At 40.4% G+C, this 24,937-nt stretch overlaps 1 protein-coding gene across 1 annotated transcript in view; it reads left to right on the forward strand.

Moving 5' to 3' along the window:
• Positions 1 to 24,937, forward strand: part of LOC124595064 (pH-sensitive chloride channel 2-like) — a 311,686-nt gene that overhangs the window by 269,578 nt on the left and 17,171 nt on the right. Inside the window, exon 8 of the mRNA XM_047133641.1 lies at positions 11,302 to 11,467. Within this exon, the coding sequence (XP_046989597.1) occupies positions 11,302 to 11,467 (166 nt within the window). The remainder of the gene's footprint in view (positions 1 to 11,301; positions 11,468 to 24,937) is intronic.

A 24,937-nucleotide genomic window follows, 5' to 3' on the forward strand; every position in this document is an offset into this window, starting at 1 on the left:
CTGCAGAGCTAGTCAGCATGTTAACTTGTATTACTGTGGTGGGTGTGGGTTTGGTGTCTATCTTGGCTACAATAATGCAGTCACCATGCTGTTCATAGTAGTTTAACTGCATTCCTATTTTCTTATTCAGTATTAAACCAACACCTGCACTACCCTTATTTGACTTTGTATTTGTAGCCCTGTATTCATCCAAAGTGCTACAGCTTCTGCCACCAAACTTCACTAATTCCCTCTATACCTAATTTCAACCTATCCATTTCTCTTTTTAAATTTTCTAACTTAATTGCCTCATTGTGGAGATGCTGAATCGTGATAGGCACAGTTAAAATATTCACACAATCATAGCTTTTGGCCATTAAGGCCTTTGTCATCAGCAGACACACATACACACATGCACACACACACTCATGCAAGCACAACATTCCACACTCCAATCTGAACAACACCAGTTTTGTATATCCTGATGATAACATCCTCCTGAGTAATCCTTGACTGTAGATCCATATGAGGGACTCTTTTACCTCCAAAATATTTTACCCAAGAGGATGCTATTGTCATTTAACCATACAGTAGACCTGCAAGCCTCTGGAAAAAATTATGGCCGTAGTCTTCCCTTGCTTTCAGCCATACACAGTACCAACCCAGCAAAGCTATTTGGGTTGATATTACAAGGTTAGATCAATCAATCATTCATACTGATGCCCTTGCAACCACCGAAAAGACTCCTGCATTGTAGAATAGTAGAGCCAAAAGACTATTAGAATTATGGAACCACTATGAAATAGTCCTAACAAACAAATGGTTACAAGTTCCTAACAGAATACCATGAGATACTGCTAGATACCAGGTAGATCATATACTAGTCAAACAAAGATACAGAAATCAAATAAAATCTGATCATTCATACCCTGGTTCTGACACTAAGAGTGAACATATAATAGTTATAGCCAAGTGCAATATTAGATTTAAAAAGCAACAAATTGCAACTGGTACTATATGGTGTATAGAAAGACTGAAAAATGAAGACACAGCTGAGGAATTTAGAGTGGAGATGGACAAGATATATCAAGCAACTGTAAACAGTGAGGACATAAGATGTACTAGAGAGAAGAAACTCCAGCCAAGGAAACCATGGATGACAAACAATGTTTGACATCATATAAAATTACATAGGTTGAAAAAAAAACAGCTTTTCACTGATACAGAAAAATAAAAAACTGAACAACAACATTGTGCCATTGCTAAAAGAATAATTGAGGTGAACAGGAAAACGTAAGCCACATTAATTTACCAAGGGAGCGGTTTTGATAGGATGGGCTGGAATATACTATTTGTAAAACTTAATAAAACTGGAGATAAAATATTGATTCTCAATCTATACACAAAAAAAAGAAACAGAGTACAGAAATAGATATCAGTGGCACTAAGAAATAGACTAGGATGGTAGGAAGAGTTGTCTGACAACTCTCTCTCCATATTTATTTAACTTTTACAGAAATTAAAACACGAAGAGTAAGAAGTGGCATCAAAGCAACAAAAACTAATGGTAGACAAATATACTGTATTCTATCTGCTGATGATATAGTAGTCTTATCAGAAGGTGAACTGTATGTTAAAAATTTTGTCGGGCGCTTTGGACAATGAAAAACTGAAAGTAAACATAAACAAGGTTGAAATAAGAGTGACAGATAAATCAAACAGACAAATAAGGGGAAATAATAAAACAGTAAATAAAATACTAGTGCTACTAGATGAATTTTGCAATTTGGGAAGTACAATAACAGATGACAATATAAGTATAAAAGATATAAGGGAAATAAATAAATAAAAAGAAGGAGAATTTGAATCAACAATCCTTGAGAAAAAAGAGTAATTTGCTAACAAGCAACCACAGTAATACTGAAACAAGGAAGAAGTTCATCAAGACATTTATTTGGATCATTTTAAACAATACTTGTGGAGGTTGGACTCGGAGAATAAGAAAAGAAAAAAATTAGAAGCAGTAGAAATTGGATATGTAAAGGAACCACCAATATATCTTGGACTCAAAGAAAATTGACAATAAATTCTACAGGAATACACTAAGCAGATTCAGAAAGATGTAGGTTGCAGTAAGTACTGGGAGATGGAGAAGCTTGCACATGATAGGGTAGCAAGGAGAGCTGCATCAAACCAGTCTCAGGACTGAAGACCACAACGATAACAAATTCTACAGGAAATTAAAGAGAAAAGAACATTGACTAATGCGATGCAGAGAAGAACAACTAAATTCATTTAACACCTAATCTGACACAATATCTTCCTAAAAAGAAACATATTAAAAGGAAAACTCTAGCAAAAAATTAGGAGACATGTCCAGAATGTCCATATTACAAAGTGTTATCAGTAGGTTGAATGGCAACGACTGCAACCAATTGGTACCCTGACAAGGAACAGAGAAGAATAGCTACATCAACAAGGCATTGCCTATAGTGTCTAATGATGACAGAACTTCTTAAGTAGCTAAGTTTTATGTACGAAGAAAATTATAGTAGAGGAATGGGCAAAAATTAAGTTAGAATGCTGAGATGAAAAAAAAAATCTGCTTCAAATATGCACCAGGAAAGGATTCACAAGGAAAATGATGGGAGTCAATTGTCATAATATACTTTAGAATATGAAATTCAAATTATTGTGCACTAGTAATGAGTTTCATACAATTTATGTGTCAAAGATAAGTGGATGAGAGCTAGAAGTTGCAAGCTGAACAGAAGCAAAGAATCAAAAACAAAAATAAGATTTGGGAAGGACAGAAGATGTTGCAAGACAAAGGGACCATCTAGAGAAAAGAGAAAAGGAAGAAATTACTGGAGATTATAAAAAAATCACTGAGACTAAACAAATTTCATTGAGAGGAAAAGCAAGTCAGTTGTTGGGCTATTAAAATGATCTGTTTATATTTTTGACAACAAAGGTAATAGAGAAGACTACTGATGCTTAAGCATATTTTTTAATAAATAATTTCCGTCTACATCATTTAAGAGATTTTTACTCCAGATCTCATGTTCTGTTTACTGCAATAATCAGATACTGTAAACAGAATAAAAACAAGAAAATGAAAAGTTATGTGCACGCAGCACTGACAGAAATGTAATATATTTTCATTCACATGAATACTGGTACAGATTTCTTGAAACAAAATTCTATGTCAGTGAATAAGTATCACATATACTGTAGCAAACTGTTTAATGTCAGCATAGCATTATGGTTTGCACAAAGTAAAGGAAACAACTTGAGACAGTACTAGTGGAAGTCATACACAATATTAATTTTGCTTGATTATATACAATGCTAAATTAATATGAAAATTGTCGAGAATCAGGTAACACATATTCAATTACTAAAATTTAAAATGATATAGTAAATATTCAAATGATATAAGGCATCAATAATAAAACTTACATCACAGTTAAAATAAAGTCAGATAGAAGCCTGAATGAAACCTCACCCTCATTAATTATATACTGTTTGTCATCATATGTTCCCCTCCTCCATAGTTTTATCATGTAATGTATAAACCCCACATGTTGGACTTTATTTTATATGTTTTGCCTAATTGTGATATTCATAACAGAAGTATGCTTACAACCTTAATTTAAAAATAAAAAAGTACATTAAGAGCAGAGCAATAATTTAAAAATAAATGAAATTAAATATCTGAGTATCTAGTAGGGCTTTTCCACCTTACAGTGGAAACAATAACATGCAACAGGAACACCAAAGAATGATTACTTGCAGGTCAGTAAGTAAAAACACTGGCAGCCCAGTCAGTGAGGAGCACAGTTCAGTGACAACAAGCAAACATGCATTGTTGATACCCATAATTACATCAGATCTTCAAAATTTCAATTTCAATTCTTCAAAATTTCAAATTACATGAGATTTGTCCATAATGACAGTGCAATACAGTATGAAATCCTCAGAAAACTATATTATCAACAAAAAGCAATTGCAGTAATCTCATGTACTAAAATGTAAATGTTGTGTGACTAGGGTCTCCCGTTGGGTGCAAGTCTCTCGATTTGAAGCCACTTTGGCAACTTTCATGTCAATGGGGATGAAATGCTGATGATTAGGACAAAACAACAACCAGTCCCTGAGCGGAGAAAATCTATGACCTAGCAGGGAAATAAACCCAGGCCCTTAGGATTGATATTCTGTCGCGATGACCACTCAGCTACTGGGGCCGGACATCTCATGTACTGAAAACTAACAAAATTAGGCATAAAGTCATGTTAACTAAGATGCTTTCTTAGTATGTGCAAAAAATTTCAATTTGTTCTAAAATATTCAAGTTATCTCCAGCACCTTTGGAGTAAGATTGTTAAATGTTAACACAGTGTATCAAGTGGTAAATTTTTGCATCACTGTTTGAATACCTTGTACTTCATCTGTTCACATATTGTCATATTACCATTCTCGTATCAGTTTGCAGTCTCTTTCAATGAGATTGTAGCAGTACTAACTTCCATTTTAACCTTACTCTCTTCCAGTAGTAAAATAAAAACTCTTTGTATCATGGATTTTATGAACACACGATTATATCTCCTAGGATGACAAGATTCCTCTTTTATGATTCCATCTATATTCATTGGTTTTCTATATATGCATCATGAATTTTGTTAGTGAACAAAAGAACAGAAAGAATGTTTCTTTCTCATTTGAGCTTTATCATTTAGGTGATTTTTGGGTGTGAGGTATCAAGCACCATACACAAGGATGTATGGGAAAAACAGTTTATTAAAGATAATACACAGACAATACTTTTCTATTATACAGTGGAATTGTTGATGAAATATGAGAAGTTAGCAGGAAGATTAAAGAATACTGAAGAGAACAAAACAGAAAAAAGGTGTTTGTAACAATAATTACTGGTACACACTGAAATTACTAAACTAATAAGAGTTCCTCAGTCCCCCCTCCCTCACATGCAAAAATCACACTTTCTTAGTGATCTATGAAATTTCAGTTTTCAATTTTACATACATATCTGCATGTTTCACAAGTTCTTCTCCTATTCATTTCAAGTTACTTGTTTTTACAATGCTATCTCATCACTTAACCTGTTGTATAAATACACGATTAATAATTCATAAGACAGAAGAAGAGCACCATTTTACAACTCACCTAAGCTTCACTAATGGGAGCAAATTAAAACCTCTTGCAACAAACCTTTTCTTCAGAGAGAACAAATGACAAAACAAGAGAAAAGAAAATATTAAGAAAAGTAGTAAAACTAGTGCATTAGTGTTATCACATCTGTTGGAGACATGCTGTTGAGCCAAAACATTATGACAATTTGATTAATGGCATGTTGGTCTCCTTTGGAACATTATACAACAGAAAATCTGCAAGGCATGGGTGATGCTGCTGCCCTATTGGATTAAGGCATTTTATCAGGCATAGCAGATGAGATGAATATGGAAGTGATGAAGGGAGATGAGGTGTCAAGGGAAGGGTGAGAAAAGATCTAGGAGAGGGAAGGGCATCAAGAAAATAGGATAGTGTTATGGCACCAAAGAGCTCACTCTAAGGAGAACACTTACATTAGTTGGTTGCACATTATGAGATAAAAGTGTTCTTGCTTCTACCAATAAAACTGTAATCAAAGATTGAAGGGGTGGAAGAGGGGTCTTCCTCATTCCTTTTTCCATCTTGTCCCCCTCTTGCCAAATTCTCACTTCATATTCAACTTTGTGCAGCACACTCCTGTATCTGATTACGCTACAAAGACCTCTCTCAGTTTCCAAGATGGCCGCCGAGTAAGTGACGCCAGAAACTATTTCCAGAAAGTTAAGTGATTTAGACAGGAATATAATTTAGTTTAACGCCGATAACAAATTAAATACGTGCATTAGTGTATCGTTTTGTCTTGCCGTTGAAGGTTTGACTTTTCTTTGCGTATTTTTTCGGAAAACACGAAAAGATCGTAACTTCGCGAAGTCGCGCTTAGGCTTAAATTTTGTAAACGTGTTTGTTTCTTGTTTCACGGTAATTTAACTAGTTTCTCGGTAACAAATAAGTAAACTACCGTAAATAGCGTATGACTTCATTGTTTTAAAACAGATTTCTGAAAAACAGCGTAACCTTATATCAGAAACTTGCTTATATACATTTGTTTATAGGCTTAATTCTCGTAACGTTTTTGGAGAATCAAACTCAAAGTATCTCGTTTAATTGTCCTTTTTTTCATTCCATCGAGTCAAATATATAATAAATAGCATATACCTTCATTGTTTTAATACAGATCTCAGAAAAACAGCAGAATTTTAAATGAGAAACTAGCTTATATACATTTATGAATAGGCTTAATTCTTGTAACGTCTTTTTTTGATTTTCGGTAATTTAATTGATTTATTCTAGCTAAAGTATTATTTTTGCCATGAGTGAGAAGTGCCTGACTTGCCGTAGAATTGTTAGTTCCGGGGTTTGGTGTGATGGTTGCAGTAGTTTTTTTAACTGGAGGGACTGCAGTGGTGTGGGTGTCAGGGAAGTGGATCGGGCTCATCAGTGGTTATGTAGGATTTGCAGCAGAGATAGGAAGATAGTGGAACAGGAGGGGAAAATTGCTGCCCTTCAGGCTGAGCTAGATCAGGCTAGGGAAGATCTGGACAGGTTAAGGAGGGAGAAGGGCAAAGAGAGGTGGGAAGTGGCAACAGGTAACAGAAGGAACAGGCCTAGAACTAAGTCTGACAGTTTTGTGGTGAATGTCAAAAATAAGTTTGACCTGTTGCTTCAGTTAGAAACTGATGAGCCTCAAGCAGAGGTAGGTGTAGACAGGACACAACAAACTTTCAATAGGAAATTGAAAAAGAATGTAGGAAAGTCATTGAAAAGGAAGAAAGTTTTGTTGTTAGGCAGTTCTCATGCCAGAGGTGTAGGCCAACTTCTGCAGGAGGAATTAGGACCAGAATACCAGGTCACAAATTTTTTCAAACCAAGTGCTAGTGTGGATCAGATGACAGAGGATTTAGGTTCACTCTGTAAAGGATTTACCAGGGAAGACACTGTGGTTATTGTGGGAGGGCCAGGGAACAGCATCGACAGAGATCCTGGGTACAGTATAGAGTGTGACCTGGTAAGGATTGCGTCGGCATCGAGACACACCAATGTTGAATTTGTACCTGTCCTGAGACGCCATGACCGGCCTCATTTGAACTCTTCTGTTGGGAGAGTTAATTTGGAGTTGGAACGGCTGCTTGGGTCGGGTGCAGGGGCTCATATTGGTGTGGTTCCTGTTGATTCTCTCAGTAGGTGGGACTATACCAGGCACGGCCTACATCTCAACAGGAAAGGGAAGGGGAAACTGGCTGGGGTAATAGCAGGAAATTTAAGGGGGGAAGGCACTGCCATGAATGGTAAAATACCAGTGGTTACAGGTGTTGGAGCAGCACCTTTTTTTGGGTAGGTAAGACAGAAAGATGTCAAGTTCTACGAGAGGTCAGGATTGAAACAAATCTTCAGTTTAGGAAAGAAATTAAACAGCACAATTCTAGCACATTGGATCACCAATCACGGCTGTCAGTTATAAATTTTCACCAATCACCAGAAATTTTATCTCCACCAACTTGTATCTCAGTCCTAGGTAATTGCATTGATGAATTAAAGTCAGCCAACCCAGTTGACATAATCTGCCTCTCTGAACACCACGTGACCACTGGTATAGGAACTAGGTCTAAGCACAATGAGAAATTCAGACAGGAGAGTACTGCAAATGTTAGAATAAGGAAAGGTTCTCATAAAAGTATAATTAAAAATAATGTAAGTATATTTCATCAAAATATTGGGAGTTTAAAGAATAAAATAGATGAGCTTCTGGTTTGTTTAGAAGATTTAGAAGCTGAGGATGAAATAGGTATACTATGCCTGTCTGAGCATCACATTGTTACTAATATGGATAAGGTAAATGTAAGTGGATATAAGCTCTCTGCACATGTAATGAGAGAAAATATGGAGAAAAGAGGAGTTGCCATATATGTCAAAAGTTATCATTGTGCAAAAAGTATAGAAACAAAAAAGTTTTGTGTAGAGAAACATATAGAACCATGTGCCTGTGAGCTTAAATTAAATAAAGGCACATTTATAACTGTAACTGTATATAGGTCCCCGTCAGGAAATTTTCATCTATTTCTGAAAAATTTGGACTCCCTGTCTGTCAGACAGGGGGAAGCAAATTATTATTTGTGGGGACTTCAATGTAGATTCTCTGAAAGAGGGTAATAGGAAAAATGACCTTGAAGTATTACTCGGTTCTTTCAATTTGACACCCGTTATTGATTTTCCTACTCGGGTGGTAAAGGATAGCAGCTCACTGATAGATAACTTCTTTATAGACCAAGATAAGTTTAACCAGATAAATGCTCAGCCTGTTGAGAATGGTCTTTCTGATCAAGGTGCACAGCTAGTTCCAATATATGACATAGCTCCATTCAGCAATACTAAACAGTCCTCCAAAGTAGTACGTTCAGTCAACGATTTAACAATTGCAAATTTCAGGGAAAGCCTACAGCAGTTAGACTGGGATGAGGTGTACCGTGAACCTGATGCCAATTTAAAATATAATTTATTTCATGACATTTTTGTAAATGCATTTGAAAACTGCTTCCCCAAGAAAATAGTTAAATATACTTGTAAGAAACCTTGTAACAAACCATGGCTTACTAAGGGTATAAAAATATCTTGTAACTGGAAAAGGGAAATGTATCTGACAGCAAGAAAGAGTAGTGACCCAGAAACTATCAAACATTATAAAAACTACTGTGTTATATTAAGAAAAGTTATTAAAAAATCCAGAAGTATGTGTATCATGTCTGAAATCAGCAACTCTGATAATAAAATTAAAACAATTTGGAATATTATTAAAAGAGAAACAGGTCAACCAAGAGCACAGGAAGACAGTATTACCATCAAATTGAATGAAACCTTTACGAACAAAAAGTCAGAAGTTGAAAATATTTTTAATAATCATTTTCTAAATGTTGTGGATATAGTAGGATCCAGGTGTTCATTAGAAGATGCAAGGCTGTTAATGGAAGAGGCCACACCTATGCAATTTGATACAATTGAAATCTCACCCACTTCTCCCTCTGAAATTAGGAAAATAATAAACTTGCTTAAAAGCAAAAACTCACATGGAATTGATGGCATTTCCAGCAAAATACTAAAAGCTTGTTCTCAACAGGTAAGTAAGATTCTCAGCCACCTGTGTAATAGCTCTCTGGAACAGGGCATTTTCCCTGATAGACTGAAATATGCTATTGTTATACCTTTGCATAAAAAGGGGGATAGATCTGATGTCAACAATTACCGTCCAGTCTCCCTTCTAACAGCTTTATCCAAAATTTTTGAGAAAGTAATGTATTCAAGAGTAGCTTCACATACCTGTAAAAATGAAGTACTAACAAATTGTCAGTTTGGTTTCCAGAAAGGTTTTTCAACAGAAAATGCCATACATGCTTTCACCAATCAAATTTCGAATGATCTGAATAACCGAACACCACGCATTGAGATTTTTTGTGATCTCTCAAAGGCTTTTAATTGTGTAAATCATGAAATTCTGCTAGACAAGCTCAAATATTGTGGCATGAGTGGGACAGTGCACAAATGGTTCAATTCGTACCTAACTGGACGAGTGCAGAAAGTTGAAATAGGCAGTTCTCATAATATACAAAGATCAGCACATTCCTCAAACTGGTGAACTATCAAGAATGGGATTCCACAAGGGTCAGTCTTGGGTCCTTTGTTGTTCTTAATATATATTAATGACTTGCCATTCTATATTCATGAAGAGGCAAAGTTAGTTCTCTTTGCTGATGATACAAGTATAGTAATCACACCTGACAAACAAGAATTAACTGATGAAATTGTCAATACTGTCTTTCAGAAAATTACTAAGTGGTTCCTTGTAAACGGACTCACACTGAATTTTGATAAGACACAGTACATACAGTTCCGTACGGTGAATGGTATGACGCCATTAATAAATATAGACCTTAATCAGAAGCATATAGCTAAGGTAGAATATTCCAAATTTTTCGGTGTGTCCATTGATGAGAGATTAAATTGGAAGAAACACATTGATGATCTGCTGAAACGTTTGAGTTCAGCTACTTATGCAATAAGGGTCATTGCAAATTTTGGTGATAAACATCTTAGTAAATTAGCTTACTACGCCTATTTTCACTCATTGCTTTCATATGGTATCATATTTTGGGGTAATTCATCACTGAGGAATAAAGTATTTATTGCACAAAATCGTGTAATCAGAATAATAGCTAGAGTCCATCCAAGATCATCCTGCAGACATTTATTTAAGGATCTAGGGATATTCACAGTAGCTTCTCAGTATATATACTCCCTTATGAAATTTTTTATTAACAACCAAACCCAATTCAAAAGTAATAGCAGTGTGCATAACTACAATACTAGGAGAAAGGATGATCTTCACTATTCAAGATTAAATCTAGCTTTGGCACAGAAAAGGGTGAATTATGCTGCCACTAAAGTCTTTGGTCACTTACCAAATAGTATCAAAGGTCTGGCAGATAACCAACAAGTATTTAAGGAGAAATTAAAAGAATTTCTGAATGACAACTCCTTCTACTCCATAGAGGAATTTTTAGATATAAATTAAGGGGGAAAAATTATTTTAAAAAAAATTTAAAAAAGTAAAAAAAAAAAACAAAAAAAATAAAAAGTTGTTATATTAACTTAAGTATGTTGTTAAATTAGCTTAATTATGTCATGTATTGGAAAATTTGACTCGTTCCACATCATTACGAAATATCGTATTCATGATCCATGGAACTAGTATTAATCTAATCTAATCTAATCTCTAATGCCATTTTTCATCCCCTTCCCTTACACTCTCTCCCTCTCTGGGTTATTGTCCCATTCTTGCCTTTTCTCCTTTTCCTTTCCCTCCTCCCTTGCTTGTTGTTCTTATTTCTTCTACTGAACATAACTTCTTTGTTCAGTTGTGCCACAACACTATGATGATGCAAGCTCATAAGCTGAGCTGTCATGTGCCTTTTCTTATTTGTGTGTCTATCTGTTGTACAAAACCTTGACTGTATCACTATCTTTGCATATTCCATTGTTTGTATTCCACTCAAAATTTTGAAGTATTGTCTGAATGTAAAAGAAGTTAGTATTTAAATGTCAATAACGTACCAGACCCAGTATTTTCCTTTTTTTGAGTGGTTTATCATATTATTTATTACAGTTATACACATCTTCTAGTTCTGAAATATCTTTCAACAGGTACAAGCACTATGCTAACATTCATTACACTGTCATCAAAAACCAGCAGTCAGCTGCCCAAAGTGTCTTACATAAAGGCCAGTGAAATCTGGTTTCTTGGGTGCACAGCATTCATTTTTGGGTCACTGGTTGAGTTTGCATTTGTCAACACCATATGGAGAAGAAGGTATGATCATCTTACTATTTACCTATTAAAAAGTGGTAAGTAAATACTAAATGTGTTTTGAATACTGATCATAATGCAAATAAAATAAAGGTGTGGAGATGAAGCGAATTTTCTAGTGGAGTTGGGCAGATGACAGAGATATGTTTGTGCAGTCTTAACAGCAACTAGCTTGCGTAAGGTTTGGTATGTATGTCATCCACAAATGAGAGACATGATGATTAATTTAAAGAGATACACTTCTGTTGTACTAATATTTATTCAAACCACGATTGGGCTCAAGATTGAAAATTCCATCTTCAAGTGTATGAAATTATTGTATTTGATAATACATGACATGCAACCAGGCCAGTCAGTGCAAGAGTTTTAATCATTGCATACTGACAGAAACTGTTTGCTGCTGGGCAGTCGCATGGTAGGAAAGTCAACCACTGCCATTGGTGTTCCTACCGAGCAGCTGGTTTGAATAAATATTAGAACAACTGAAGTGGATCTCCTTAAATTAAGTATCAGTAACTAGGTTACTGATTTGATAAACCCTGAAAGGTAAGTAGCATCATCCAGTATATGGCTGAAACCTGCTCTGGTATTACATATGACAGTGTGTACTCATCATAATATTTAAACTTTAGAGCAGCTGAAATGATTGTACACTGAGAACTAAATGTGGCTCAAAGGGTTATGGTTATTAGTATTCACACCTTTTGACATCACATCAATAATTTTTAAGGTGAGATGGAGTAATGAAACTGTTATGAAAAAGAATGAAATGAGCAAACAGAGAATAAAGAGACTGCAAATTAAAAATATTGACAGATAAGCACCTATAAAGTAAAGTCTAATTGTCAGTTGTAATTAAAAGCCCTTATGCATACCATTCATTGGCATCCAAAAATGATCCTACAGCTGAAAACTCCATATCCACTATCCCTAGTGCAATACACATTACCAGAAGAGTGTTGTGATTAACTGCTAATCTCATTAGACATTTGGAAGCCCATTATTTATGTACAGACTTGCTGAATCCCAGCTGAGCATAAGTAGTACAGTGTTCCAGTCACAACATTTAAAATTATGGACAGAAGAGCTTGCCATTCCTTCCCTTTGGGAGAAAAAATATGCAACTATCCTGGCTTTTGGAACTAATAGTTCCTTCCTCAGGGAGGAATTTTATATATTGGGGAAGGTTAAAAAGGAAGGGAATGTCACTCATACTCCAGGATGAGAGGGATTCACCTGTTGTAAGGATGAGGTTTGATAATTAAGATCTTCATCCTTTAATTGTAAATACTGGATAATTATCTGTTGGCCATACTATAGAACAGTGTGGAACTAGACCTTTTAATTTCCAACATAACGGTACTCCTGCCCACAATCAAATGTAATAATATAGCAGGTTGTTGAAATGGGAGAGTATGAAGTCACATGACCAACCCTGAACCCTGATAACAGTGACATTGATTTTATCAGTGTCAATTATAGTCCAGTGGGCTGTCAGACCAGGCCCCCCCTCCCCAAACAGGTACAGAATTGTTCACACAATATTGTCACGTAGAAGGAGGTGTAGTTAGATGAATGACAAACACTAACTTCACTTAACAAAAGTTTATTCCGCTCTTGCACATACAAGAGCGCGGAGCGAACTGCCTCCAGCCAGAACACATACGGTATGTATACAGCTACAGAACATTCCAGTACAATGATTGTTGACATTTGTGGATACTTCTAGATGTACTTGAATTGAATATAGAAATTAAAATTATACAGTTCAAATGAGTTTTGAACTCACGAGCCTCCATGCAACAGTGTATTATCATAACCACTACACCACAGTGACTGTGCTACTCAGCTTCTTCTGCAACATTGCTCCCTCCTTAAGAGAACAGCATATCGGTGTTACATCCTCCTAGTCCGGAAACGAGTCATCGGTCCTGCGTATTCTGACTCCCGATGACTGATGTTCACCCTGGAGGTGATCTTCTTCCTTTGTCACTATGCTCTTTGTCACCTTTCCACTTGTCGCCTGTCACTGGAGCTTCAAATTTACCCTTCTACTCTGGGTTGCAGGATCCTTATAGGGCTTCATTTGAAGGATGTGGACCATATCTCTGATTTTCATTGTCTTGTGTCGGGGTCGAAATCTTCAACTTCATAAGTAACATGAGACAACTGTCTTACAACCTTATAAGGTCCAAAGTAGTGCCTGAAGAGCTTTTCAGAGAGATTAACTTTCTGAACAGGAGTGAAGATCCAGATGAAGTCATCTGGCTGGTAGACAACAGGGTGGTGGCTAGCATCATACTTTCGGCGATCGTTTTCTTGAGCCTGCAGCATGCAGAGTTGAGCTAACTGCCAAGCTTCCTCAGCTCTGGCTAACAGCTGGCCAATGTAGCTGTTGTCCACATCATCAGGATGTAATGGAAACACAGTCTCCAACACTGTAGTCGCCTCATGCCCACGCACCAGGAAAAATGGCATAAATCCTGTGGCGTTGTAAGCAAACATCACAAAAAGTAGCATCTCATCACAGTTGCTCTGCTCAACATTGATGAACATTGATAGCATGTCGGCCAAGGTCTTATTAAGGTGTTCAGTAAGCCCATTAGTTTGCAGATGGTAGTCAGTCATCATGTGATGAGTAGTGTTGCACTGATGGTTTATCTCTGTCACAAGATTTGACTGAAAAACTTTCCCTCAATCCATAATTAATCACCTTTGGGCACTGTGTTTTAATACAATGTCTTCCATGATGAATTTGGCTACCTCAAATGCTTCAGCTGTTTGCATGGCTTTTGAAATGGCATAGCATATCAGATAATCAGTACAAACAATAATCCATCTATTGCCACTATCAGACATTGGAAATCATCTGAGGAGGTCAATCCCAACAAGCTGGAAAGGCGTTTCGGCTGGTGGAATTGGTATGAGCGAGCCAGGTGGTTTCTGAGGAACTGCCTTTCTCCTCTGGCACTCTCAACAGTGGCCAGAAAAATCTCTTGCGGATCCTATCATATGTCTTAATAAATCCTAAATGTCCAGCCTCAGGTGTGTCATGGAATTTTTATAAAACATCAAAGTGCATGTGTTTAGGAATCACTGGTAGCCACCTCTTTCCAAATGGATCAAAGTTTTTCTAGCGTAGTAATCCATTAACTACCTGAAATTGTCCTTTCACATCCTCTGACTGATTTAAGGCAAGCATAATTTGAGATATCTTGGCGTCTTTCTTCTGCTCAGCAGAGAAATCCTGGAGTGCAGCAAGACAGTTACTATCATCATCAAAGTCTTGATGGTCTTGCACAGGGTTTCTTGAGAGACAATCGGCATCTTGGTGTTTTCTTCCACTTTTGTACACTATGGTAATGTCATACTCTTGAAGACTTAGTGCCCACCCATCCTATTGGATCCTTAAGACCTGTCAACTAACAAAGTAATGATGGTCTGTAACAACCATGAATGGCCTTCTATAGAGATACTGTCGAAATTTGCACATGGCCCGGAGCCCAGCAAGACATTCTCTTTCTGTAGTTGAGTAGTTTCTTTTGACTTGTGTAAATGTCCTAGAAGCATAGGCTATAACCTTCTCTTTTCCACCTGAAATTTGCACCAGACCACTGATCCCATACCCACTGACATCTGTGTGTAGTTCTGTAGGTGCCCTCTCATCATACAGACAAAGTACAGGGTTAGTAGGCAAAGGTTTTCACAGCACTTTGAAAGAATCTTGTTGAGCATCACCCCAGATAAATTTAGCATTGGCTTTTAACAACTTTTGGAGTGGCCTTGCTTTGATACAAAAGTCTTTGATAAAATTACAGTAATAAGAGGAAGCTTCTCACATCTCTAATACTTTTAAGAATAGGAAATTCCATTATAGATCTCACCTTTTCCGGATCTAGCTGCACACCTTCATTTGACACAAGTTGTCCAAGTATTTTGATTTATTTTGCTCCAAAGAGACACTTTCTTGGATTAAGTTTCAGTCCACCTTGTTGGAGACACTTAAGGAATACAAGTCGCTGAGGAATGAAATAAATAGGAAGTGCAGGGAAGCTAAGACGAAATGGCTGCAGGAAAAATGTGAAGACACCGAAAAAGATATGATTGTCGGAAGGACAGACTCAGCATACAGGAAAGTCAAAACAACCTTTGGTGACATTAAAAGTAACGGTGGTAACATTAAGAGTGCAACGGGAATTCCACTGTTAAATGCAGAGGTGAGAGCAGATAGGTGGAAAGAATACATTGAAAGCCTCTATGAGGGTGAAGATTTGTCTGATGTGATAGAAGAAGAAACAGGAGTCGATTTAGAAGAAATAGGGGATCCAGTATTAGTATTGGAATTTAAAAGAGCTTTGGAGGACTTACGGTCAAATAAGGCAGAAGGGATGGATAACATTCCATCAGAATTTCTAAAATCATTGGGGGAAGTGGCAACAAAACTACTACTCACATTGGTGTGTAGAATATATGAGTCTGGTGATATACCATCTGACTTTCGGAAAAGCATCATCCACACAATTCCGAAGATGGCAAGGGCTGACAAGTGTGAGAATTATCGCACAATCAGCTTAACAGCTCATGCATCGAAGCTGCTTACAAGAATAATATACGGAAGAATGGAAAAGAAAATTGAGAATGCGCTAGGTGATGATCAGTTTGGCTTTAGAAAAAGTAAAGGGATGAGAGAGGAAATTCTGACGTTACGGCTAATAATGGAAGCAAGGCTAAAGAAAAATCAAAACACTTTCATAGGATTTGTCGACCTGGAAGAAGCGTTCGACAATATAAAATGGTGCAAGCCGTTCGAGATTCTGAAAAAAGTAGGGGTAAGCTATAGGGAGAGACGGGTCATATACAATATGTACAACAACCAAGAGGGAATAATAAGAGTGGACGATCAAGAACGAAGTGCTCGTATTAAGAAGGGTGTTAGACAAGGCTGTAGCCTTTCGCCCCTACTCTTCAATCTGTACATCGAGGAAGCAATGATGGAAATAAAAGAAAGGTTCAGGAGTGGAATTAAAATACAAGGTGAAAGGATATCAATGATACGATTCGCTGATGACATTGTTATCCTGAGTGAAAGTGAAGAAGAATTAAATGATCTGCTGAACGGAATGAACAGTCTAATGAGTACACAGTATGGTTTGAGAGTAAATCGGAGAAAGACGAAGGTAATGAGAAGTAGTAGAAATGAGAACAGCGAGAAACTTAACATCAGGATTGATGCCACCAGAATGAGATTTTCACTCTGCAGCGGAGTGTGCGCTGATATGAAACTTCCTGGCAGATTAAAACTGTGTGCCCGACCGAGACTCGAACTCGGGACCTTTGCCTTTCGCGGGCAAGTGCTCTACCAACTGAGCTACCGAAGCACGACTCACGTCCGGTACTCACAGCTTTACTTCTGCCAGTACCTCGTCTCCTACCTTCCAAACTTTACAGAAGCTCTCCTGCGAACCATGCAGAACTAGCACTCCTGAAAGAAAGGATATTGCGGAGACATGGCTTAGCCACAGCCTGGGGGATGTTTCCAGAATGAGATTTTCACTCTGCAGCGGAGTGTGCGCTGATATGAAACTTCCTGGCAGATTAAAACTGTGTGCCCGACCGAGACTCGAACTCGGGACCTTTGCCTTTCGCGGGCAAGTGCTCTACCAACTGAGCTACCGAAGCACGACTCACGTCCGGTACTCACAGCTTTACTTCTGCCAGTACCTCGTCTCCTACCTTCCAAACTTTACAGAAGCTCTCCTGCGAACCATGCAGAACTAGCACTCCTGAAAGAAAGGATATTGCGGAGACATGGCTTAGCCACAGCCTGGGGGATGTTTCCAGAATGAGATTTTCACTCTGCAGCGGAGTGTGCGCTGATATGAAACTTCCTGGCAGATTAAAACTGTGTGCCCGACCGAGACTCGAACTCGGGACCTTTGCCTTTCGCAGGCAAGTGCTCTACCAACTGAGCTACCGAAGCACGACTCACGTCCGGTACTCACAGCTTTACTTCTGCCAGTACCTCGTCTCCTACCTTCCAAACTTTACAGAAGCTCTCCTGCGAACCATGCAGAACTAGCACTCCTGAAAGAAAGGATATTGCGGAGACATGGCTTAGCCACAGCCTGGGGGATGTTTCCAGAATGAGATTTTCACTCTGCAGCGGAGTGTGCGCTGATATGAAACTTCCTGGCAGATTAAAACTGTGTGCCCGACCGAGACTCGAACTCGGGACCTTTGCCTTTCGCGGGCAAGTGCTCTACCAACTGAGCTACCGAAGCACGACTCACGTCCGGTACTCACAGCTTTACTTCTGCCAGTACCTCGTCTCCTACCTTCCAAACTTTACAGAAGCTCTCCTGCGAACCATGCAGAACTAGCACTCCTGAAAGAAAGGATATTGCGGAGACATGGCTTAGCCACAGCCTGGGGGATGTTTCCAGAATGAGATTTTCACTCTGCAGCGGAGTGTGCGCTGATATGAAACTTCCTGGCAGATTAAAACTGTGTGCCCGACCGAGACTCGAACTCGGGACCTTTGCCTTTCGCGGGCAAGTGCTCTACCAACTGAGCTACCGAAGCACGACTCACGTCCGGTACTCACAGCTTTACTTCTGCCAGTACCTCGTCTCCTACCTTCCAAACTTTACAGAAGCTCTCCTGCGAACCATGCAGAACTAGCACTCCTGAAAGAAAGGATATTGCGGAGACATGGCTTAGCCACAGCCTGGGGGATGTTTCCAGAATGAGATTTTCACTCTGCAGCGGAGTGTGCGCTGATATGAAACTTCCTGGCAGATTAAAACTGTGTGCCCGACCGAGACTCGAACTCGGGACCTTTGCCTTTCGCGGGCAAGTGCTCTACCAACTGAGCTACCGAAGCACGACTCACGTCCGGTACTCACAGCTTTACTTCTGCCAGTACCTCGTCTCCTACCTTCCAAACTTTACAGAAGCTCTCCTGCGAACCATGCAGAACTAGCACTCCTGAAAGAAAGGATATTGCGGAGACATGGCTTAGCCACAGCCTGGGGGATGTTTCCAGAATGAGATTTTCACTCTGCAGCGGAGTGTGCGCTGATATGAAACTTCCTGGCAGATTAAAACTGTGTGCCCGACCGAGACTCGAACTCGGGACCTTTGCCTTTCGCGGGCAAGTGCTCTACCAACTGAGCTACCGAAGCACGACTCACGTCCGGTACTCACAGCTTTACTTCTGCCAGTACCTCGTCTCCTACCTTCCAAACTTTACAGAAGCTCTCCTGCGAACCATGCAGAACTAGCACTCCTGAAAGAAAGGATATTGCGGAGACATGGCTTAGCCACAGCCTGGGGGATGTTTCCAGAATGAGATTTTCACTCTGCAGCGGAGTGTGCGCTGATATGAAACTTCCTGGCAGATTAAAACTGTGTGCCCGACCGAGACTCGAACTCGGGACCTTTGCCTTTCGCAGGCAAGTGCTCTACCAACTGAGCTACCGAAGCACGACTCACGTCCGGTACTCACTGCTTTACTTCTGCCAGTACCTCGTCTCCTACCTTCCAAACTTTACAGAAGCTCTCCTGCGAACCATGCAGAACTAGCACTCCTGAAAGAAAGGATATTGCGGAGACATGGCTTAGCCACAGCCTGGGGGATGTTTCCAGAATGAGATTTTCACTCTGCAGCGGAGTGTGCGCTGATATGAAACTTCCTGGCAGATTAAAACTGTGTGCCCGACCGAGACTCGAACTCGGGACCTTTGCCTTTCGCGGGCAAGTGCTCTACCAACTGAGCTACCGAAGCACGACTCACGTCCGGTACTCACAGCTTTACTTCTGCCAGTACCTCGTCTCCTACCTTCCAAACTTTACAGAAGCTCTCCTGCGAACCATGCAGAACTAGCACTCCTGAAAGAAAGGATATTGCGGAGACATGGCTTAGCCACAGCCTGGGGGATGTTTCCAGAATGAGATTTTCACTCTGCAGCGGAGTGTGCGCTGATATGAAACTTCCTGGCAGATTAAAACTGTGTGCCCGACCGAGACTCGAACTCGGGACCTTTGCCTTTCGCGGGCAAGTGCTCTACCAACTGAGCTACCGAAGCACGACTCACGTCCGGTACTCACAGCTTTACTTCTGCCAGTACCTCGTCTCCTACCTTCCAAACTTTACAGAAGCTCTCCTGCGAACCATGCAGAACTAGCACTCCTGAAAGAAAGGATATTGCGGAGACATGGCTTAGCCACAGCCTGGGGGATGTTTCCAGAATGAGATTTTCACTCTGCAGCGGAGTGTGCGCTGATATGAAACTTCCTGGCAGATTAAAACTGTGTGCCCGACCGAGACTCGAACTCGGGACCTTTGCCTTTCGCGGGCAAGTGCTCTACCAACTGAGCTACCGAAGCACGACTCACGTCCGGTACTCACAGCTTTACTTCTGCCAGTACCTCGTCTCCTACCTTCCAAACTTTACAGAAGCTCTCCTGCGAACCATGCAGAACTAGCACTCCTGAAAGAAAGGATATTGCGGAGACATGGCTTAGCCACAGCCTGGGGGATGTTTCCAGAATGAGATTTTCACTCTGCAGCGGAGTGTGCGCTGATATGAAACTTCCTGGCAGATTAAAACTGTGTGCCCGACCGAGACTCGAACTCGGGACCTTTGCCTTTCGCGGGCAAGTGCTCTACCAACTGAGCTACCGAAGCACGACTCACGTCCGGTACTCACAGCTTTACTTCTGCCAGTACCTCGTCTCCTACCTTCCAAACTTTACAGAAGCTCTCCTGCGAACCATGCAGAACTAGCACTCCTGAAAGAAAGGATATTGCGGAGACATGGCTTAGCCACAGCCTGGGGGATGTTTCCAGAATGAGATTTTCACTCTGCAGCGGAGTGTGCGCTGATATGAAACTTCCTGGCAGATTAAAACTGTGTGCCCGACCGAGACTCGAACTCGGGACCTTTGCCTTTCGCGGGCAAGTGCTCTACCAACTGAGCTACCGAAGCACGACTCACGTCCGGTACTCACAGCTTTACTTCTGCCAGTACCTCGTCTCCTACCTTCCAAACTTTACAGAAGCTCTCCTGCGAACCATGCAGAACTAGCACTCCTGAAAGAAAGGATATTGCGGAGACATGGCTTAGCCACAGCCTGGGGGATGTTTCCAGAATGAGATTTTCACTCTGCAGCGGAGTGTGCGCTGATATGAAACTTCCTGGCAGATTAAAACTGTGTGCCCGACCGAGACTCGAACTCGGGACCTTTGCCTTTCGCGGGCAAGTGCTCTACCAACTGAGCTACCGAAGCACGACTCACGTCCGGTACTCACAGCTTTACTTCTGCCAGTACCTCGTCTCCTACCTTCCAAACTTTACAGAAGCTCTCCTGCGAACCATGCAGAACTAGCACTCCTGAAAGAAAGGATATTGCGGAGACATGGCTTAGCCACAGCCTGGGGGATGTTTCCAGAATGAGATTTTCACTCTGCAGCGGAGTGTGCGCTGATATGAAACTTCCTGGCAGATTAAAACTGTGTGCCCGACCGAGACTCGAACTCGGGACCTTTGCCTTTCGCGGGCAAGTGCTCTACCAACTGAGCTACCGAAGCACGACTCACGTCCGGTACTCACAGCTTTACTTCTGCCAGTACCTCGTCTCCTACCTTCCAAACTTTACAGAAGCTCTCCTGCGAACCATGCAGAACTAGCACTCCTGAAAGAAAGGATATTGCGGAGACATGGCTTAGCCACAGCCTGGGGGATGTTTCCAGAATGAGATTTTCACTCTGCAGCGGAGTGTGCGCTGATATGAAACTTCCTGGCAGATTAAAACTGTGTGCCCGACCGAGACTCGAACTCGGGACCTTTGCCTTTCGCGGGCAAGTGCTCTACCAACTGAGCTACCGAAGCACGACTCACGTCCGGTACTCACAGCTTTACTTCTGCCAGTACCTCGTCTCCTACCTTCCAAACTTTACAGAAGCTCTCCTGCGAACCATGCAGAACTAGCACTCCTGAAAGAAAGGATATTGCGGAGACATGGCTTAGCCACAGCCTGGGGGATGTTTCCAGAATGAGATTTTCACTCTGCAGCGGAGTGTGCGCTGATATGAAACTTCCTGGCAGATTAAAACTGTGTGCCCGACCGAGACTCGAACTCGGGACCTTTGCCTTTCGCGGGCAAGTGCTCTACCAACTGAGCTACCGAAGCACGACTCACGTCCGGTACTCACAGCTTTACTTCTGCCAGTACCTCGTCTCCTACCTTCCAAACTTTACAGAAGCTCTCCTGCGAACCATGCAGAACTAGCACTCCTGAAAGAAAGGATATTGCGGAGACATGGCTTAGCCACAGCCTGGGGGATGTTTCCAGAATGAGATTTTCACTCTGCAGGAGAGCTTCTGTAAAGTTTGGAAGGTAGGAGACGAGGTACTGGCAGAAGTAAAGCTGTGAGTACCGGACGTGAGTCGTGCTTCGGTAGCTCAGTTGGTAGAGCACTTGCCCGCGAAAGGCAAAGGTCCCGAGTTCGAGTCTCGGTCGGGCACACAGTTTTAATCTGCCAGGAAGTTTCATATCAGCGCACACTCCGCTGCAGAGTGAAAATCTCATTCTGGAAACATCCCCCAGGCTGTGGCTAAGCCATGTCTCCGCAATATCCTTTCTTTCAGGAGTGCTAGTTCTGCATGGTTCGCAGGAGAGCTTCTGTAAAGTTTGGAAGGTAGGAGACGAGGTACTGGCAGAAGTAAAGCTGTGAGTACCGGACGTGAGTCGTGCTTCGGTAGCTCAGTTGGTAGAGCACTTGCCCGCGAAAGGCAAAGGTCCCGAGTTCGAGTCTCGGTCGGGCACACAGTTTTAATCTGCCAGGAAGTTTCATCAGGATTGATGGTCACGAAGTCAATGAAGTTAAGGAATTCTGCTACCTAGGCAGTAAAATAACCAATGACGGACGGAGCAAGGAGGACATCAAAAGCAGACTCGCTATGGCAAAAAAGGCATTTCTGGCCAAGAGAAGTCTACTAATATCAAATACCGGCCTTAATTTGAGGAAGAAATTTCTGAGCATGTACGTCTGGAGTACAGCATTGTATGGTAGTGAAACATGGACTGTGGGAAAACCGGAACAGAAGAGAATCGAAGTGTTTGAGATGTGGTGCTATAGACGAATGTTGAAAATTAGGTGGACTGATAAGGTAAGGAATGAGGAGGTTCTACGCAGAATCGGAGAGGAATGGAATATGTGGAAAACACTGATAAGGAGAAGGGACAGGATGATAGGACATCTGCTAAGAGATGAGGGAATTACTTCCATGGTACTAGAGGGAGTTGTAGAGGGCAAAAACTGTAGAGGAAGACAGAGATTGGAATACGTCAAGCAAATAATTGAGGACGTAGGTTGCAAGTGCTACTCTGAGATGAAGAGGTTAGCACAGGAAAGGAATTCGTGGCGGGCCGCATCAAACCAGTCAGTAGACTAATTGGGGGAAAAAAAAAAAAAAAAAAAATCCTTCAGTCTTTTTATGTGTTCATCAAATGTCTCTGAGAACACTATAATGTCATCTAAATAACAAAGACACATCATCCACTTCAGGTGACTCAGAAGATTATCCATCATCCTTTCAAAAGTTGCTGGTGCATTACACAAACCAAACGGCATTACCTTAAACTCATACAGGCCCTCAGGGATGATGAATGCAGTTTTCTCATGATCAGCCTCATCTACTTTGAGAGTCTAAATGAAGTTTATGACAATGTGATTATTTAGACAAAATTTATCATTGAGCATGAAATTGAAACAACTAAATGCTGCATAAAAATACAAAACAGAAATCTGACTTAAAGTAATGAGTAATCATGATATCAGTAATGTATGCTGTTTTGCTAAGGAAAAAGGAACAAATGACATGAGAGATGTGTAAACATATAAATAAAACAATGACAAACATCCATACAATAAAAAATATTAAATTAATTGACAATTCATAGTACAGAGTTTCAGTATGTCTTACGTGACACCCGCCCGGTTAACCGTGCAGTCTAACGCATTGCTTTCCGAGTGGGAAGGCATGCTGATCCCCGGCATGAATCCGCCTGGTTGATTAGTGCTGAGGTCCGGTATGCCGGCCAGTCTGTGGATAGTTTTAAGGTGATTTACTATCTGCCTCGGCGAATGCAGGCTGGTTCCCCTTATTCCACCTCACTTACACTGTGTCAGCAATGCTGTGCAACACTTTCTCCAGATACACGTACACCGTATTTACTCTACCATGCAAACATTGGGGTTACACTTGTCTGGTGTGAGATGTTCATGTGGGAGGGGGGCGGGGGGGTGTCCACTGGGGGCCGAACTGCACAATAACCCTGGGTTCAGTGTGGGGCAGTTGTAGCCTGTGGTGGTGCTGTTGACCACTGCAGGCTATGGTGCAGACAAAGCCTCTCCATCGTTTGCAGGTCCTGAGTTCCATACAGTACAATACAATACAACGTCTTACGTAGTACATTCAGAACTATAATCACCACTAAATAAATAAATTTATATCTTAACTTTGTTGAAATTGGTTATGCACTGAATTATGATAGGTGATTTGCAAATGTAGAAGGTGTGCACAAAGTTGGTATTAGAAGTCTTGTGAGGTGAACAAAAGGAAAGGTGTGACAATTCATAATGGACTTTTGGAACATTTGAAGATTAATCCAACTCTTTTTAACACAGGACTAACCAATGTTAAGGCGTGGAATTCTGGTATGATCCAGAGAGTAAAAAATAAATTAAATGAACAAACTTGTCTTCTTGACCAAAAAGGGCCAACATGAGCCACTCATCAGTAAAATTGGCTTCTCTGATGTAAGAGATGTGTCCCATAAAGTGTTTGTACATATTGGAAAAATGTTGAGCATTAAACTTTATGCATAAATACTTAAACATTTAAGGATTAGTGTTGACCATATCCAAAGAAAAATGGTCAATACGTAGGTGATCCACCAAGACAATATATCTTGTCACATGTTGCCAATTCTGTGAGAGACATTGGTCAAATACCATGTCACCGTGCCTGAATTATCCTACAGAGAATTATTCTAAAGTCCAGATTTGGCACCCCACCAACTTGTTTTTGTTCATTTGGAACTCAGCAAGAAAGGATGTTTTTTCAGGATGACTGAAATGGTCCAGGTAGTTTTGACAACATGCCTGAAGAACCATGCGGACATTTACACTTACATCTACATTTACATACGTACTCTACAAGCCCCCATACAGAGTGTGGAGAGATTACTCTATACCACTACTAGTCAATTCATAACCTGTTCCACTCTCAAATAGAGCAAGGGAAAAATGACTGACTATATGCCTCTGTACAAGCTTAAGTTCTTTTGTCTTATCTTGTTTTCATGGTGCTTATGCGAAATGTACATTGGCAACAGTAGACTCATTCTGCAGTCAGCTTCAGATGCCATTTCTCCCAATTTTCTCAACAGTGTTCCTCAAAAATA

Source organism: Schistocerca americana, chromosome 2 (genome assembly GCF_021461395.2).
Source record: "Schistocerca americana isolate TAMUIC-IGC-003095 chromosome 2, iqSchAmer2.1, whole genome shotgun sequence".
Taxonomy (NCBI): Eukaryota; Metazoa; Arthropoda; class Insecta; order Orthoptera; family Acrididae; genus Schistocerca; species Schistocerca americana.